At 35.6% G+C, this 19,189-nt stretch overlaps 1 protein-coding gene and 1 long non-coding RNA gene across 3 annotated transcripts in view; one reads left to right on the forward strand and one right to left on the reverse strand.

The window, feature by feature from the left end:
- LOC140338943 (uncharacterized) overlaps nt 1–1,502 on the forward strand; it is a 69,779-nt gene extending 68,277 nt beyond the window's left edge. Inside the window, exons 4-5 of the long non-coding RNA XR_011922344.1 lie at nt 837–958; nt 1,227–1,502. This is a non-coding gene — a long non-coding RNA (uncharacterized lncRNA). The remainder of the gene's footprint in view (nt 1–836; nt 959–1,226) is intronic.
- RNLS (renalase, FAD dependent amine oxidase) overlaps nt 1–19,189 on the reverse strand; it is a 112,378-nt gene that overhangs the window by 17,340 nt on the left and 75,849 nt on the right. For both annotated transcript variants that reach the window (XM_072423267.1, XM_072423268.1), the window contains exon 5: nt 1,496–1,669. In XM_072423267.1, coding sequence (XP_072279368.1) covers nt 1,496–1,669 — 174 coding nt within the window. The remainder of the gene's footprint in view (nt 1–1,495; nt 1,670–19,189) is intronic.

Raw genomic sequence — 19,189 nt, forward strand, 5'->3', positions numbered from 1 at the left:
GGGGAAAAAAAATGTACCTTTTATGTAAATTAAAGTCAAAGTTTACTTGGGAAGACACAAATTTGAAGCCCTGAACATTTTGATAGCGCCTAAATAAAATATCATTACTAAAATTGCTGGGGGTATCTAAACATGCCCCAGGTGGAAAAAAAATTAAAAAATCATATAGGTATTTTCCCATTTTTTAAGGTAGAATTTGGAAATGTATTTAAAACTAACTGCCAACTTTTAAATTAACTGTATTGCCCCCAAAGAGGCCCCCACAGGAGGAAACCTGTGGGAACAGGCCCAAAAGTAATAGCAAAACCTGTAACCTCCAGATGGCTTATAAAATGTATTTTCTGTCTTTTAATTTTTTTTTAGTTACCACATTTGGTAGAGCTGTGCTGCCTCATATGCTTATGGTCATGGGGTCAAGACTTGGTAGTAATGTTTTAGCTTGCTAAAAATAACTCATAATTCTGGTATTTCCATATTTATATAACATTTTTAATAGGCAACATTTCTCCTGTTTTGCACATGCTGGTACATAGTTACTAGTTATATAGGTATAGTTTTGCACATGCTCCTACATAGTTTTAATCTCAGTATGACCGAGCCATTATAAAGAAGGTATTTTCAATATAACAGCAGGATTTTCTAAAGATAAAAAACATACTACTTTAAGAAGTTAGGAACTGTTCAGCGAAGTTCAAATGTTGCAATTGTCAAAATGGTGACAGACTGCTTTGAACCCATGACTTGTGTATACTAAAAAATAAACAGTTGTAGGGGAACAAGACAGATGTTTACCTTACTATGCATACCTCAAACTCAAATCCTGACTCTCTCTGCAGGAATGGAAAGCTTGCAGTTATGAAGCAGTGACAGATGTGAATTTATTTCAGCTACAGGGGTACAGAAAAAGGAGAATGGAACTCCCCTGTCACTACTAAGATCTGCCTTCTCCTCCCCACAGGTAACAAATGCATTGATTTCTGATAATTTCTTCATGCATAAACAATATATATTGATAAATGAACTATATGTAGGGACTGGGGGACAATTGTAAAGTTTAGCTTTAACCCAAACTCCTTTTTAGGCCAATAATTATATCAGCAAAATGTATGGCCCAAATGTTAAAAATTGTGCATGCATTGCAGAGTTGTACTTTAAAGATTATATTATACTTGTTCTGTCATTTACATAATAGGCTGATACAATAACCACTGTGTTCTTGCATTTAGGTCAAGCATCATTAAAAGGGGACAGCACACCTGAGGCTTCATAAACAAATATTCAATGTGCCCCTGCCAGGAAGCTGTTAAGGAACATTATCAGGAGGAATTATGGATTCCTTATTGTTACTGGCCTAGTGTGACATTGTATTCGTTCCCGGAGGCCTGTAACTAAATACATATTCTCTTCAGAGCTGCAGCCCTCAATTAAGCAGCTTATCTCATGATCCCCACCCTCCATTGTCCCTGTATTTAAGAGGAATAATGGAAGCACTGACCTACATTGCGTTTCTTATTATCAATGGAGATGAAGCGTATGCAGGGATTATCGGTGATGTACTTGGCTGCCCAGGGGATGTCAATCTGTGTGCCAGCTTCATAAAAGAGTCCCAGGGCATAACGGGAGGAGTAGCTCACAGTTTCCAGTTGCTGACGTTGGTTTTCATTAATTACTGAAAGAAGGTTGGAAAAAATAAAAGGAAAATTATTATTATTGTTAACATTCAACACTCGAGATGTCGCTGGACTACATTTCCTATGACTCTCAGCCAGTTCCAAATAATGCAGGCAAATGAACACGCCTTCAACCAGTTCTGGATGTAATCAAAATCAGGAATTTTATCATTAATTACTGCCAGAATAATTACCCAGTCTTTATTTTTATTAAAATGCATCTCAAGACAAAATCTTTTTTATGGAAAAAACATGGAAACCTTCATAGCTCTTTAGTAATCTAAATAAAATTAAAACCTACTTTTAAAATGTTTGTCATACCATAAAATGTTTTTTTCTAGGTTTGGATAGATTAGGGAAGGGTTGGCATGCTTTCAGGGTTTTTTTTTCTATTTGGGACTCTATATTAGAAATTCATATAATTTCCCATCCTACAGATAACATATTTACCAGGCAGGAAGTTACGGAAAATGAAACTGGAAAAACCAAAAAATAAAAATCTTTACAGGTTTTTAAGCCTACGCTGCAATTTTTTTCCATTTTGATGTTGGAGTTTCCATCACTTCCTAACTTTTAGAGGGAAATCTCTCCAGAAGCCATGGAAAGCAGTACTAACCCCTTCCTCATAGTACGTAAAACCAAGGTAAGTTAGGTTTAGGTGTATATCAGTAATCATTTCAATTCTCTAGTAGACAAAACCCAACCTGGATGACATTTAGTTTGCTAAACCTCTGTATTATTATTTTTAATAAAATGCATGTTTTCACATTATTGTTTTCATTATTTTTATTATTGCATTGTAATACTGCTGATCTTTTTCAGCATGCATAGTATTTGCAAGCTGGAGACAATGGTGGACCACGTCTGTGTGTTGAAATGTCCACTTGTAGTCTGCATCAGAAAACCATATGACAATGACAAAGCAGTAGCAACAAGCGTTATAACCACATAATGGCAAGAATAATTGGTAATATTCAAATGAAAGATGGAGATACAAAAATATGAAATTACATAAACCATTTTTTTGATTGGGTTTATGTCAACAATAAAATTGGTTGGAGACCCCAAAACCTGAACTAGGTGCAATAGCCTAATTTATTAAAGCTCGCCAAGGCTGGGGAGGATATACTTCATCAGTGAAGCTGGGGGATCCAGCAAACCTGGAAAGGATATGGTTAAGGATTGGAAACATTTGCATACAAATATCAAATTACTTTTGGAAATCCATTCCAGATTTGCTGGATCACCCAGGCTCACTGATTAATGTATATCCTCTCCAGCTTTGGAGAGCTTTATTAAATCAGACCCAAGGGGTTTGAGCCCCAGGTTGTTTATCAATGAGTTTTTTCTGCAGATCTTATACAGAAGTTGGATATTAATCACACAGCCCTACTACCCGTTACATTTATAGGCTGACATGGGTGTCCAGAGCCTACAGCTTCTTGTCTCCCCTCTCTGCCTGCAGGTGGATTGCTGTTCTATAAAAGAGCACAAAATGTGTTCTCCTCACTCCCAATAAAGCTAATATAGCCCGTGCTAGATTCAATAAAAACACACTAACTAAAATCAAAACTAGGACAATACATGGACCCAAACAGAGCTTTGTTCCACTAACACGTCACCTTGTCCCAACCCTCCCATAAAACATAAATGTGCTTTGACTAGAGTATAGGTGGAAACATTTAAAATCACATGGCCTCAGTCTACATATCTTTTCCCCACTTTTTACAGGTTGAGGTATTTTGTGCTTTTGATTTGGTTGTGATAGGTCACTTGCTCCTAAATTATCTTTTGCACAAGGTAATGGCCAGTAGATGGCGCTGTGTCATCATGTAACATATGTAACAAACTCATGTTTCCAATGACAAGAGTTTGTTACACACAAAAGTGCCATTTACTGGTGTGACCCAAATATAAACCAAGGTTTATTTAATAATGTCGTTTTGGAGGGGGAGGAGAAATATCTGTTTATACTCAAGTATATATGGTATCTACAGCTTTACAGTGTATTGTGGGAACATGTACAAACAAGCCTTTCGGTTCAAACCCTTCTCTAAACATTTTATGTTTTAATTATGGTTGCATTTTATGCTTTTAGAAGTAGTATACTATCTCAACTATTATAAATGCATAGTTTAAGCTTTTTTTTTATAGCTATTTCAGCTCCTATAAAAAGCTACAATCCCTTTTTTTGCTTCCTCAAAGATGTTAAACTGATGATCAGCTATGTTAAACTGATCAGCAATACTAAAACTCTTATACGTGTGTTCTCCAAACACCGATTAGGAACCAGTAAATGTATTAGTGAGAAGCTATGAAACAGGGAGAGGTCCGCTGTGGGTGTAATTCTTTGTACCCTCTGAACAGTGGATAGATTTCCCTTTTCCTACACACAAACTGCAATCAATCATTTGGAAGGATTATGAAAAACATGTGCAACAGAATAAAAAAGAAAAAAAAATGTTTAATAGAGCCAACAAATTTTGGCTACTGCTACAACAAAATCAATGGTTTGCCTATAATAAAGGTTTGGTGGGTTGTTTTTTTAAATAGAAGCCCTCCTGGGCTACTTCCAAAAGGTTTTTGTAATAAAGTAGATGATTCACAGTTATGGAAGTAAATCCCTGGAACCAAACAAGAAGTTTATGCTTTATTGAAATGTTCAGGTTTTTTCAGTCTGGTAGTATGAAGTGCAGTAATTTACTGCAGAAATCACCTTTTATGGATCTTTCCATAGTATGGTAAGTCTGGACAGGTTGCTCGCCTAGCCCAATATTACTGTAGAGGGCAGATTGTAAGAGGCTAATATAATTTTAGCATTTATTGATGTGTATTAACAAAAGCCGATCTTTATGTACATCTTAGAAGCTAACAGACGCACCAACATTTACCCTCCTACATCTCATAATTATGTGTTTAGGATACCTAAATAATAAAAAAAATATATCTTTCACCTGTTCTTAGTTGTGGTAACTGCATTGGTTTTAAATTATGAGGAACATAATTACACGTCATGTCCCTGGATGGTTAAAAGATTACAGGATGAACGAGAAAAAAAAAAAAAGCTAGTAATCTGCAATAAATACATTTTTGGTTTTTTGGGATTTGCTGAAAATGTAAAGAAAATTAGTATTAAACCCAAGCTGCAGTTCACGATTTGTAACTTCACAAATGACTACTAACACATCAAGAATTGATTGATTAGCATAATGCATGGGGGTTCTCCCTGCTTTAACCAAGAACAAGTGATGCTTTTGAAATTTCTAGATATACAAAACAAAAATGCATTTTTTGAAATATATTTTGTTGTGTGTTGTTCCTATAGTTATATGGCAGGTTTGCATTAAATGCTGTGAGTTGCATTTCATGTGACTCAGAAATAACACCTCATTCAGTGAAGTAGGTGTGGGGACCACAGACTATTTTCAAAGGTTATTAAGATGTAAAAATAGTGACATATTTTTATATGGGCCAACTGCTAAAAAAAATGTCAGATTGTAAAGGTGAGGATTTTGTTCTTAGCAAACCTAATTATTTTTTTTTTCAACGCCTAAAAAACCAAAGTCCATGGGCTATAAAATAGTTAAGTGGATTATTTTAGGAAGGGGCCCATAACATGCATTATTCTGCAAGAATCCAAGGCATTTTATTAAAGGTTCAGAATATGTATATTAAAAATAATTGGATCTAAAACCACAACAGGTAGCTTAACGGCTGCCAGCATAAATATATGTACATATTCCAAACTAAAAAATCCTTTCTGTCCTATACAGGGGCCAGGGAAATGTTTTCATCCTCCATGACTCCCCCATAAGGATCAGGAAATGTACTGCAGACAAAGACGCACTCCACTACCCCCGCATTGAGCAACACAAGACCATCCTCAAAATACATAGATTCTTAAAATGAAGATTTGCATTTCCAAAGCATTTACCCATGGTATAATCCTTTCCACCAGTTACAATCCTTGCAAAAATACCATCAATTTCTTGAGGAAAACCTGACCTTCTGCTAGAAAAATGTCGATGGGAAAAAGGTTTACCATCTACCATGCCAATGGTGTACAGAGCAAACTTGACCACACAGTAGCTGAAGGAGAAAAAGGTGAATGTCCTTGGGTGGCCTTGCCAGAGCCCAATCCTTCACCCTAATAAAAGTTTTGTGGAATGACTTGAAAATTAAAGTTTACTAGTGGTCACTACCCAATTTGACTGAGCTTGAATAGTTCTGTAAAGAAGAGTGGGCAAATATTTGCCAGTCTAGATGCCCCAAGTTGGTAAATAAATACAGACTCCATATTAGAGAAGTATCACAAAGAGCCAAAACTATTTTTAGATGGCAACCCAAAAACAAGTTAGCCTGTCCCGCAGGACAAAAAGAGTTAAATTGCTGAAGTCCCCAGGCTAAAAGTTTTATTTATTTGAATTTATTTTCCTTTAAAACAAAGCTGGCTGACTGCCTGATCTGTGGTTATTTCAGGCAGCAGAACGTCTCGCAGTTGCTCTGCTTGCGTAGGTGGTATCAAAGGTTATGAGAAAAGTCCCTGCTTGGTAGCAAGTCTTGCCTAACTGAATGTATCCAATATGTGCGGCTGATCTGATAGGCACAATTCATTCCTTCCTTACTTCTCTGTTCGCTACACCACTGTCCTCCGTTATTAGTCTATTAACTCAAACTGCTTAGTAACTGAGGCATCAGAACATTCCATGCATCACCGCAAAACTCATTACAATCTTTCTCATGCTTAACATTAAACAAGAGATCAGTCAATTACTTCTTATACAGAGGGAGATTAAAGAGCTTAATGCTTGCAATCTTTGATACTGGATAGGCAACTCGAGTACATTAAGTGTTTGGTAGATGATTTACAAATTTTCAACATATATAAACTGAAAAACAGATGTTGGTCATGCAATTGGATTACTAAATAAAACCTGCATAATAATTTTTTTTTTAAATATATAATAAGCAAACCGGGCTGTGCTCTGTCTCTTTATGACCACCGCACAGTGATCTGCATTTCTGCAATAAAATTTGCAGGGTGTCACCAACACATTGAAACTAATGGGAACATTCAAAAAGGTTGGGAACCTATAATGGAGTGAGTAAGAAGTGTCGGGTCAATACTTCCATTTCACCCAATACTGGTGACAGTGGTCATGGTTTCTAAGCTGTGTGCTTAAAAGCCTTGCGTGAATACGTGTTTTGCCTCATTGTGAAGAACATTATCCATAACTAATCCAGTATGAATTTGATACCAGAACGATGGACTTAAAGGGCACTGCAAGCTAACAATATAATTGATAAGACAATTGTGTGTTCTGTAACAATCAATCTTCATCATCAAAAAACAAATGGTCAATTTTAGTTTGTGGACAAGCCATTGACCTGATTTTGACCCAATGGTGCCAATAACGTGCCCAAACTGCATTAGTTATTCTTATTACCTCGTAGGGCCGAAGACTGTTCCCTGTGACACATGACAGTGGCAATTACTTGCTCCAGTATATTATCATACTACATTAAACTCATATACACAAGCTGGAGAGACCCTTAAAGCTGGGCACAAATCTTTTTTTTTTTTTTTAGCCACAATAGGATATGAATATACTTTGCATGTACCAAATGTCCTAAACAACACAGATACTATCTTGTAAACATACCAGTGATATCATCTTTGTGCCTCACACAGCCTTTGCTGGGAGCAGATCTATGGAAGGGACCCAAAAAGTCCACCAACTATAAGCTGCCTGCAAAAATAACAGGAGGAGGGAAGGTAAAGGACCAGTTTCCATGAACAAGGAAATAAAGAAGCAGTGACTGGTCTTCACGGCATAAAACTTTTACAGGGGGCCAAAGATCCACATGGGATTACTACACAGATATGGGTGGAGTTACATTATGAGCAACAAGATTCAAGTCAAAATACACTTACCTCTTGTATTTAGACAATATTTTCAGGTCCTTGAGTTCAGATCTAAGGCTGTAATTGGTCGGACAATATATGCAGTCGTTGGTTTCTGAGACTCCTGTGTCTGAGGGGGGGGGGGGGGGGGGCTTTTTAGGCATACCACCCCTCTCCTAATTAACCATTTACTCTGGATGTCTCTACCAAAAGGGTCTGTAAATTAATTCCCACCCGTTCAAGTGAAATTGTAATTTAAAATTTATACTAAACTTTAATAAATGGTATATATACTTATACAACAAGTAATGACAAATACAGAGCAATAGAACCACACATACAGAATACTGGAGAAGGTATAGTAATAAGAGGGTTATACCTTACATTAAAACAATACAATTAAATCACAAAAGACAGTATCAAATAAAAAGGTTATTTGATCCAATCAAATTAAAGTGCCTGAATATAGTGTTGGATAACACTGTGTATAACCTTGACAATGGTAGAATAGAACAGAATCGAGTAGGTTAGTTTGGAAGAAAAACAAGGGAGAAGAGGATAAGGACCTAGGGTAGTGGTGGGTTGGGAGATGAAAGGAACATGGCCACAATATAAGATCGTTCTAAAGGGTTGAGCAAGTGCTACCAATGAAGAAAGTGGGTCTGAATATCTCCAATACGATTTTATTGAAGATAGACAGGTCATTTTCATAATCTACTTCACTTTCTACAACCACAACATGAGCAGAACATCAGCAAACTCTTCCAAACTTTCCAATCTTGTATCCCAATGATAATATGAACCAACATTAGCCAAGGCAGTTTCTAAGACAACTCAGTTATATCTGATGTTATAAGAACAGATAAAATTAAAATATTTAATTGGAACCATATGAGCAACATCAAGGAAAGGTTAAAAAAAAAGCAAAACAAAAAAACATAAGCTTGTGACAAGTATACCCTCATAGCGACAATTCTGTGATCTCTTTAGTAGTATATTATATATTTAGTATATAGATAATATATTATTATATATATATATATTTACATACATATATACACATATACATTTACACACACACACGAACGGTGATGGAACAGTGATACTTCCAACTAAAATAAAAAAAAAAAAAAATAGATTACGTAAGACTGAAAAAGACAGATCCACTATTCACGCTCTTACATTCAAATTGCAAACAAACATTTGCATATATAAATATTGTAGACGGTCATCATTATGTACAAGTAACTTCTACAAATGCAGAATTGCACAGGTCATAATTCCTGGAGACTCTTAATCATTCCAAGAGACTTGGTCATGTCTGGGCCATGAAAGATCATTACGCATTAGCCCAAACACCCGGTGGTCCCATTTACTGCCCTAATTCCTGAAAAACACTCCTTAATATAACACTTTGTTACTCTAATCAAGCAGTTCCTTGTCTTGTACTCCAGTAAGAGTGATTTTAATGTCTTAGCCATCCAGTCCTGTGCACATTTATTCATAGTCTAGCACCTCAGATCATTTTTATTTTAGCCTTAATAAAATGCAAGTGATTAACATATGTTTATGTAATGTTGCTAAATGGGTATGTGGTATTTAGTGGTTTTCCAACACAGTTTTAATATAGAAAAGTAAGACCTTGTTTTAGACCAGAGACATGTAAAACTAGTCACTACTACAGCTATTGCTCAGCTGCAGTTTTGAATAAACTTGGCCAAAGTTTTACTGTAGTTTATAACAAGCTTGCTGCAGCCTATTTATAGGTGGTACTTTACCTCTAGTGATCAGGGGGTCTTTATTTTTTAGATTTCTTTTTCCAAAGACAGAACTAAAAAAATAAGTGGCTGGTAATTACTGTTTTACCAACTAACTGTGCAGTAATGCTTATCCAGTGGAAATCAGTAATAACGACTCCCAGTCTTCACTGGTACTTCAGTGGTTATTAATGGCATGGTCACAGTATTAGTGGTAAATTAGTTTAGGCACTGGGAGTCCACTTTAGTATTTTTTAGCACAGAATGTGTGCACCCATACCAAACACATAACCCAATCTATACCCGATTATTTAAAGCTCCAGGATAAACACATATCATGTAGCTACAAGAGGCACATGTATGCTTACTTAAATCATGATGTACTTATAAATATATTTCTTTTTCTTCCCCAATTTTGTGCAGTAATACTGCATGGTAAGTATTTTACTCTATCCTTTTAACACAAGCCTTCGGAACTGAATTTAACACCTTATAACACCCATTGTACAGCTGTGCAGCTGGCTGCCTGTGTGTTGTGATAAGACAATTGCTTACCACCTACTTCTTTGGAATCATTCCTGCTACCAAGTCCTGCCTTCTTATGTAGACACATGGTTTCCACTGTAATGCAGAGATTCTTGGAAGTGTAGTCTGGCATCTGACTTTTTGTCACATCTGATTGACTTCCTATCTGCCCATAAAACAGGTATTCTGTATACTTTTTGGATTCTGTTACAGTGTATTCACCTATTAGTCCAATCAGAAATTGCCTTGTTTAATTTTGGGTTTAGTTGGGCCTTAGCCTTTACCTTTCACTAGAATAACCCTTAAATGTCTCTATAAATCAACTGTGGGTAAAGGACTCTATATATGCAGGTTTTCAATTTATTTGTTCATTTTTTTGCCTTTTTGATTGGCTTTGTATTTATCTTGTGTCTGATTAACTATAGAAAATGGATTGGTCTTATTACATCTGCCAATGAAAAGTATTGTCATATGTTGGATAGGCATTCGGATCGCCCTAATTCTGAGTTTTGAACCAAAATCAAAATAATTCTGAACAGTGTCAGAGTCAACCCCGATCGAAACTCTCCCCGACCACCACTAGAGACAACTTTAACCTTACGCAAATAAAATGCTCTATAAGAGTTTTATTGTGTTATATATCTGAATGTACAGAAAGCATGGCACCCAAATACAACAAAAAAAGAATAATATACAAAAACATAAAAATTACATATAAAACAAATTAGTATCCCTGGTACAAGTATAATCTACATACTTCTTTGTGTGTTATGCACAGAAAGTGAATATTTCTTGTTCGGGTGCCCTTGCTTTCCTCTGATATATTTAAATTAGTAATTATTTTAATCAGCCTCATTGCATACTTTTAATTTTGTTCAGTCAGCACTGAACCAGGGAGAGTTTTGGGTGCTGAATGTGAAGCTGGTTACAGATAGAAGCCTTTGAAGATTGTAATCAATGCAATTTTCTGAAGTACGCCCATGTAATTCTGTCAATGAATTACGGCTTTATTTTCAGCTATCTGCTGTTCGCTGCAAATAATGAGCACTGAGCAAATCGAATGGAAACTCTGAGAACATTTCTTGGCCAATGTATAAAGTTTAAATTAATCTAAGAGAAAATACAGGGACTGTATGGCTAAGCAAAGGAAGGAAGAGACAGCATAGGATGTTAAATAAAATAGGGGTTTGGATTTATTATCTGATCGGAAAGAATTAAAAAAAAAAGAGTTTAAGTCAACTAAATACATTCCTGGTGCACAAAAATAAAAGGTGTTCAAAGTCTTACAGATCTACGTCTGTCAAGTCGGCAGTGTCATGAGATGTGTTAATTGCAGATCTATGAGTCTGACTCTGCATGGGGCATGACAAACCTTGGAAGAGAGACTGCTGTTTCCACAGAGAAAACATGGGTCCTTCTCTACAGTATAAAGTTCTTTAAAAAGAAAGTAATCTTTCAGAATTTTCCACAGTTTTTGTTCTGGTGCCCCAGGAATGTATTTAGGGAATGGTATAGCTAGTAGTAGCTAGCGACATTGAAATGTTGAAGATATTTTGTAGCTTCTTTAGGGTTTTTGAGATATGTGCTGGTGACAAACATACAATTTTGGATTTTCTATCATTTTGTACCCCATTACTAATGGTTATTGGTATAAATAAAGAGGTATGCACAGCTGATAAAACCAGCCATTCTAATTATTATTTGCTTTAGCACACATACCCACTAACAACTTACAATAAGAGGTTTAACACCCTGAAACCTTTCAGGACCAGTGAAGAAGAGGATCAGGAACTTTCAGCCTTGAGAGTGCACATAACCAACATAACTCAGGTTAAGGTTAAGGTTAATGAACAGCAATCATTAGGATCTATATATAATTTATTCTTTTAATTCTTAGTGTAACTATAAGAGTCAAAGTAGGGGAAAATGTTTAATCTGGACTGATACATTAACTTGCACCCCATTTAGACCACAATTTGACAACCCTAGGAAGGTCAACGTACTGGATTATCTTAATAGAATGATTTTGCTGGTTTCTATTTTTAGAGATGATCACAGATCTGTAAAAAATCATAGTTGGCAACATTCCCAAAAAATGTGGAAGAGAACGAATACTGATATAGCAGTAAACTTCCTTGGGAACGTTTACACCTTTACTAAAGCTTTGTACTGCTTGTCTGAATTTCCATTTTAAAACAAGTTTTTCATTATTATAGTATTACCACAAATGCCAATAAAACTGACATATCTTTAAGTAAAAATGATGTATGTGTTAAATCATTACAAGAACTATAACCCCAATATATACACATGCAGCAATTTTGTCTGTGCTAAAAGATCAAAAGGGAGATGAAAGCAATACAAAGCAGAGCCAAGGGAGGGGGTATCATCCTGTTTCACCTAGAAAAAAAGAGCAAAGTGCTTTATTGTGTGGTAGTGAACACTAGATATGGTATTCCATATTAAAATGCAAAAAGATCTGTCTGATAAGTACAGCTGTGCATAACTTAAATCTCTAATCAGGGGGACCACCCACATCAAAGCACTGAACTGGATTGTACCTCCAACGAAACAAAGATGACTTAGGGTTCACAGCTCCTTTCATTTTTATTCCTTTCCCTCAGAAGTTGTGTTATATGAACTATTCAGGCTAACAGAAAGTAGTCAATAATGTCACAAAAGTTAGTGTGTTATATGTATTTAATTTGACACAGACCACCTAAAAAGACAATCATGCGTGCAATCAAAGAATCAACATAAGAGCAATGGAATCACTTCCATATTTAATATGAATATAAAGTACATCTTTAAGCACAACATTTTGGATTTAGATAAAAAAGGGTATGCCTAAAACACCTGCCAGCTTATTTTTACCAACTTTGCCCTTTTGGGGAGGATTTGGCTTCTTTTCAACACCCTAAAAAAAAACAAAGAGAAGGGAAATTTCTCTGAAGTAACTGAATGTTTCGCCCTATGATGGCCATACACTGACATATGACATATAAAATATAGACATATCCAAGATAATAATCATTTACCAGGTTACCACTATGCACTTATTGACCAACCCAGTTCTATGCCCGATCCCTGCCACCCTGCTCTGACCACTTAAGAAAAGCAAAAATAATGAAATGAAAAATAATATAATATTAGTGGTGGGCGTAGCATTGATCACAGGAAGAGAATTCCCAATCAGTGTTTGATCAACATAATCTAACAGATTAGGAATGCCCTATGTTTGAATAGATTTGCATTGGGTTTGAGGTTTAGAATACCATTTACCATCAAATCAATTTGAAATAGCACTCAGTGTATGGCCAACATTAGACAGTTTTCACCAGAACAAGTGCTGACATTAAAAGATTTTCTATGTCCTCCTTTTAACACAAATCCATAAATCAAGTTTATGCCTCATTTCAGTATAACTGGCAGGGACCATTTAAAAATCACTCTTTTATGTCCAAATACATGAAGGACCACTGTCCTTTAGCAAATATACAACAAAAGAAATTTGTTCTATTTGACCCACATTATTATATTGTATGTAACACATGACTGTATGATGTGAGAGGAGGTAAACTACCCGACTAATGCTGGTTGCCTCCTATCTTTTTTCTTACAAAAAGTATGCAGATGCCCCAGAACAGTTCCACAAACTTGGCCATGTTGTAACGCTTGATAAAAATAAACAGAGCCTTTTTGACTTTTGGAATACAATCTGCAACTGAATCAAGCAGTTTTATCTTAGTCTATTACGTATTGTTGTTAAAGCTGTTAATGGTTTCTTTGTACTGGCCTGCAGTTCTTTGAAGTTCACTATAAATCCTGTCGCTACTGACTAGGTCCTGCACCACATCGAAGACTTGAACCAGCCTCCCACTCATAAGCTTCAGACTAAAGAATGTCTTTTTGCTAAACAAAACAGAATATTTTCTTTCAGCTAATTGTATGCACTTTGTTCTAGTCCTAGAAAATACCCCCTTTGACTGCTTGACATTTTCTAATTCCAGGAACTGGACTTTTACAGTGATTCTAGTAACAGTGTGAATAATGCTACACTGTGATGGCTGAATAAAAATATCCACCAGTATTCTGATAAATGTATACATAATTCATATAGCTAGGGGAAGATGTAAGGTTTATCAATAGCACAATAGACACAAGTGACACATCAAGTAAAGAATGCATTGGGTCAACTAAGGCTGTGTTCACACTAAATGTGTATCTAATGTACTATAAAGCATCTGGATTTCAGATGCATTTAGGATACACCGAGAAGGATGCCACAGAACCGAATAACCGTATGCAGACAGACATTATTTGTTGTAGCTTGAAGCAATGTGGTATGTTTGGAATAAACAGCTTCTCAGACTAGTAATGTTCCACAATGATCCACATTCCCTTCTCTTCAAAAGCATGAGAATGCAAGCTAGTGTGAATTAGCCCCCCCCAAAAAAAGATTGTTAAGCACAACACCCATTTCTAAAATCTTCAAATGTACCTCACTATACTGGTACTGGTCTGTATATAGCATGTTCTGTTTTATGCTATTTCCAACCTATTTCTGTTCAACTAGGAGGTCAGAATCTGACTAATTACTCATGCATCCCATAGGGAGATGGCTCTTTATGAGCTGCCAGTTCTATCTCGGTGCCCGGACAGCCGACCCTCAAGACCGCGATCATTCCTAATGGCAAGGCTTTTAAAAATGGAAGATTGTGGGTCACCTACATGATGTCCTTGGCGAGCTGCTTTATTTTATTTTGTCTAATTTCAATACAAGCCTGGCCGAGTAGCTTTCAGAATAGCATTATATATATAAATTTGCCAAGATGTCTGGTAATGCATATGGGATTGTAAAACGGATAGGACAAGATTCTATAGATTCTATACACCACACATCCCAGCCAAACTGTTTCCTAGCACGAAAGGATATCTAAACAGGAACACAAATAAAATATTCTACAGTTTAGACTGCATGGAGAAAATGATTTGAACATCCAAGCTACAGATACATTTAATATGGTGTTGTGGCTATTCTGATATATTGCAGACACTCATTGTTCTTCTACCCAATCATTAATAACAGAATACCCTACATGAAAGTCTCCTTTTACTGGGAAGACCTAAATAATTCACTGATGTCCTTATCACAGATAAGCTCCTTCAAATATTTATTTAGTAAATTATTTCTATGTATATAAATTTAAAAGTACCAAGATAAAAAGGAAAAGCTTAAAAATGTTGTTGCTAGGCAGTTCTTATTCTATCCAACATTCAGTCTAGATCTGTTCAAATACCCATGGGAAAGATTGGAGATTCACTCCAGAACACATTTAGGTTTAATTTTGACCAAAAAAAAAAAAAAAATGACAAAATGAATAGAAATAGAACGTATAGAAAACAAGCATGTGCTCATCTCACAGGATATTTACCGGTTGCCTAGCCAATCTGACAATCACCTAAAATGTCAAACAATTTAGATGTAGATTAGGAGAGATTCCCAATTTAATGTCAAGGATAATTATACTACCTCCACATATATTATACAGTACAGAAAAAAGGTAACAACTCAAGCAAAGGAGTTGATATAGCTCACCAAACAGAAGGGTGAGCTGCTTAAGTAAAGAGTTTGAGTGGTACAACAAATCAGTTAAAACATCACATATATTGAGAACCCTATTTAAAATCTGCAATCAATTACAACATGAACATTTAAATAGACACATTACATGTCTATTTGATAGCACTAGATAGCATTTTAATTTCATAAAACATAAAATTCTTCCTAAAGACAAGGTTTCCTTGCATGGTAACAAAAAAGACAAACATTCAACTAAACCCAACACGTTTCGCAAGGAAGAACCTGCTTCTTCATGGGGGGAATATCATAACTCAAATACTATTAAATACTGTTGTGACTGAAATTTCAAAGTACAAACATAAATTGGTTATACCTCGATGAATACAACATAAAATAAAATGATCCCACAACATAAAACAAAACAAGTGTATAGTATGTACTCTATTTGTATCAATAATATAGTTACCCTTTAGAAACCTTGTTTGACATAATAGACTTCCTTAGTGAAGAGGTTAGTAAATAAGAACCACCAAACTATAACAGAGTATCCATTTGTTTAGTACAGGTCCAACTTGGAGCATATATCCTTGTGAATGTGGACTTATATGGTCAGGGTACAGAGCTTTTTTATCTTGGAGCACTTAGGAGGCATAGTCAAAGTTCATATAAAATTAATAAACAATAAATTTAGCAATATAACAACAACAAAAAACTATTTCCCTATTTACAATCCTACTTTGTAAAAGCAGAGTACAAAAAGTTTGATACTGGGCCCAATACCATACAAACCAGGGTTTGTTCTGGTTTAAAACGTTTCAGTGGGGCATTTTAAAATTTCAGTTATTTTACATTTAATTCTAGTATTACACTTACCCCAATTTACAAAAACCTGAAACCTACCCAATTTGCAAGGTTTATCGAAATTCTCTGTAGAAATACCAGCTTTTAATGAAAGTAATCACAAAATGAGACATCTTTAAACTCAAATTTAAACCTAAACTCCAGCCTTCTCTTTAGCATTGCACAATTGTACTATAGCTGTATACAGTTTGGAAAATGGATGGAATGTCATTGAGACTATATAGGGACAAGTGCAAAAATGTTTTTTTCAGCGACACATCAGTATGGCCTTCACTGAACCATTAGGGTGTTCCAGAAGAAAAACAACACTTCATAAATCACACAAATTATGGCACGCCATACTGATGAATGTTTTAGAGGATGTCAGGATGTGGATCATTATTTCTACATTTGGTGGGTGAAACCCGCTGTGCAGTAGCTAAGGTGGGTGGGGGGTGAGAATATAGAACTGTTAGGAAACAATTAAATAAAACTGACCCTAAACCATTATTATTTCCTTATAATGAAGTATTGACCTGCACCCTTGGAGACACTACTCTATTTTTGGAGTATATGGTTGCCATGGACACCTTTACCATCAGCTTGCATTTTATAGTTACAATAAATATTCATCTAATCTATATACAGAGCTGGCAAACTCTACACTGTGGTGACTTTGTTTGTATAATTACACGCTTCTGTATCCATTACTGAAGACAATAATAACCGTGCTTCATGTGTTTAGTTTTATGTTGCAGTTTTTATGTAATGTTATATAATCAAATATGTGTTTGAGAAATATCCAATTTAATTGGAACCCTGCATTGTCTTTAGGTCTTATATTTAGCTTTTGCAATGGTATTGTAATTGAACATTTATTATTTTGTACCATGTAACTAATCTATTCTCCCACACACACACAAAAATACCAACAACCCTTAAACAAATCACATTGAAAAATGAAATGTATAAATTTAAAAAAAAAAAAAAAAAAACTCTCCTAAGCTTCTGAATATATTAGATGTGAGAATTTCACTATAAGAATATTAGAGTTCAACAAAACACAAATGACAGGTGAAAGTATCAGCCGGTTTGTCAAACATTTTGGGCCACTTTTATTATTAACACATTAGTTGAATTTTAAGCAGTTGGTGAAAAGAGACACAGCTTTGCCTATAATGATTTCCCTAAAAGCACAGATTTTATTCTGGTATTGTTCCTTTTATTTTACCTACTATAATTAGGTTCATTATGGTAATCAACAACAATTTTGTTTTTTCTGCAGAGTAGGGGAATGCGTATGGAAGTGTATGGTTTCAGTAGATCCATCATGTAACAGGGACCAAAGTTATTCAGTGTTATTTCAGGTATTCAGGTTATTTGAAAGCAAGATTTTGAAAAGGCTTCTTTATTTTACTGAAACCAATAAAGAGTTTACAGAATTGGGGAGCTCTGCAAGGAATCTAGCTGTGACATTCTCAACTATAGAGAGCTTGGGACTTTTTTTTGGTGACCCTAAAAACAACAAAATGCAGTATACCAGGTAAAGGAATAAAAATGCATGATTTAGTGCAGTGGTCGCCAACCTGTGGTCCATGAGAAAATTTTGATGGTCCACCGAAAATTTTGGACATTTGAAGATATTAATAAAAAAACAAAAATAATATTCCAATAAATTCATATATTCTGAATGACAATTTACACCTTGATATTGCATTAAATTCACAAACTGTACTAGAGACAAAAAAAACGAGGGGGGAGCAGCATGACGTCAGTGTAGGCTTAAGTTGAATGAGACAACCGTTGCCGAGCCGTATGCTTCAGAATTGTTTCGACCATTGCAACAGTCACCCTGCTCTGCCAATACCGATTCTCATCTGATTGTTTTATTTTATTTGTTTATTTCTCAGATGCTTTATTTCTCATACATGCCAAGTATGCCCTTAACTGTGTATTTTCTTTAACTGTTATATTGAATGGCATCAAATAATTTGTCTTTGAAAACTATCATTTATTGTTTGGTCTTAAGATTCCAAGGAAATAAACCCATGAGTGAGAAAAAAACTAATATCTTTAGTAATACCAAAGATAATGCAACTAATGATAATAGTAACAATAGCAATACTTCACTTAACCGTGAGCTGATCAATGAATCAGAGCCTCCACAGTGCTGGCACCATTAGAAAGATCATTATTTTACAATTGTATTTATCTTTAAAAAAAAATTCATATTAATGGTCTTATGAATTTAGTAGTCTGTGAGGTCTTAAATACCACTGATTTAGTGTATACATGCCATCTGGTTCCGATGTAATGAGGTATTTTTACTCTCACTATATTCTCCTGGTGGAAAGCCAAGAGAGGGGCCCCTCTGCAGAACTGGCTTGGAGGTCCCTGTTGGCTGAGGAGGGTCCAGAGCCCTATGTCCACCTTAGCCCCCAAGTTGAGTCTTTATATTGCAAGACTACCCCAATGCTCAGGTAAGTAAGTAAGCAAATTTTTTGTAACATCATATGCAGGTCCCCAACTACCAGTGCTTCAGTTTTGTCAGTGTTGACATCAACGAGCTGAAGATCATCCAGTTTTCAATTTTTCCCAGACACGTGGTATTAGGTGTTAATGGGTCCTGTAGGACTGGCTTGAAGGACAGATATAGTCGTGCAGCATCTGCAGAGCAATGACAACCTAGGCCATTATTTTAGATTATATTTTCTACTGGTATCATATAGATGTTAACGTGTAAAGGTGACAACACAAACTTTTGGTACTTCCATAAGCCAATGGCTTATGGAAGTAGTGGGTCTTCTATTTTTCGTAATATATACCGTATTTTTCGGACCATAAGACGCACTTTTTTTCCCCCTAAAGTGGGGGGAAAATCAGGGTGCGTCTTATGGTCCGAATGCAT

The sequence above is a fragment of the Pyxicephalus adspersus genome, chromosome 10 (assembly GCF_032062135.1).
Source record: "Pyxicephalus adspersus chromosome 10, UCB_Pads_2.0, whole genome shotgun sequence".
Lineage (NCBI taxonomy): Eukaryota > Metazoa > Chordata > Amphibia > Anura > Pyxicephalidae > Pyxicephalus > Pyxicephalus adspersus.